General features: G+C 69.9%; 1 protein-coding gene across 1 annotated transcript in view; it reads left to right on the forward strand.

The window, feature by feature from the left end:
- Window positions 1-55: 55 nt before the first annotated feature.
- LOC102245670 (patatin-like phospholipase domain-containing protein 3) overlaps window positions 56-797 on the forward strand; it is a 9,380-nt gene continuing 8,638 nt past the window's right edge. The window contains exon 1 of the mRNA XM_014535130.1: window positions 56-472. Coding sequence (XP_014390616.1) covers window positions 223-472 — 250 coding nt within the window. The 5' untranslated portion in view covers window positions 56-222. The remainder of the gene's footprint in view (window positions 473-797) is intronic.

Below are 797 nucleotides of genomic sequence, written 5' to 3' on the forward strand. Positions count from 1 at the left end.
CCGCCCCACAGCCCCTCTGCCCCCGCCAGGCCCCGCCCCACAGCGCCTCCAGCCCGCGAGGTGAAGGAGCAAGGAGTGGGCGACGAGCCCCTGATTGGCCCACCAGCCCGCAGATCATTTGCTGGCCGAAGGGGCGGGCCCAGAGGCACTGACGTCACGCAGGGAACACCTGGGGAGCAGCTGCCAGGCCGCGCAGAGCGCACCAGAGGGCCCTGTGTTAAGATGCCAGGAAGTGCAGACCTTGGACCTCAGACCCCGCCTCCCGGACCCCGACCCGCCGCCGCAATGTGCGACTCCGAGCGTGGCTGGAGCGTGTCCTTCGTGGGCTGCGGCTTCCTAATCTTCTACCACCTCGGGGCGACCCGCTGCCTGAGCGAGCGCGCCCCGCACCTCCTCCGCGACGCGCGCATGTTCTTCGGTGCCTCTTCTGGGGCGCTGCACGGCGTCACCTTCCTCGCAGGTGTCCCTCTTGGTACGTCCAGGGCCGCCACTGGGCACCTTGCCAGGAGGGGGCGCCCCCAGGCCTGGGCTGTGGGCGACTCCTAAGGGTTGCGGGGGTGCCCGGTGGCTCCGAGTTTGGACACGGAAACTGCAGGTACATCCGGGGGACCCTGCAGACAGATGCCCCCTCCACTGCGTCCTCTCGCCTCGCGCGGGGGGGCTGTGTCGCCCAGTCTGGGAGGGGCGCGCCTTGGGAGCGGCTCCTCTGGGCGTGGGAATCCCGAGCATCTCCTCGCCCCACCCACTTCTGGAGCCAGGGCTTGAAGGAAGCCTGTTCCCCACCACCTAGAGCTGCA

The sequence above is a fragment of the Myotis brandtii genome, unplaced genomic scaffold (genome assembly GCF_000412655.1).
Source record: "Myotis brandtii unplaced genomic scaffold, ASM41265v1 scaffold138, whole genome shotgun sequence".
Lineage (NCBI taxonomy): Eukaryota > Metazoa > Chordata > Mammalia > Chiroptera > Vespertilionidae > Myotis > Myotis brandtii.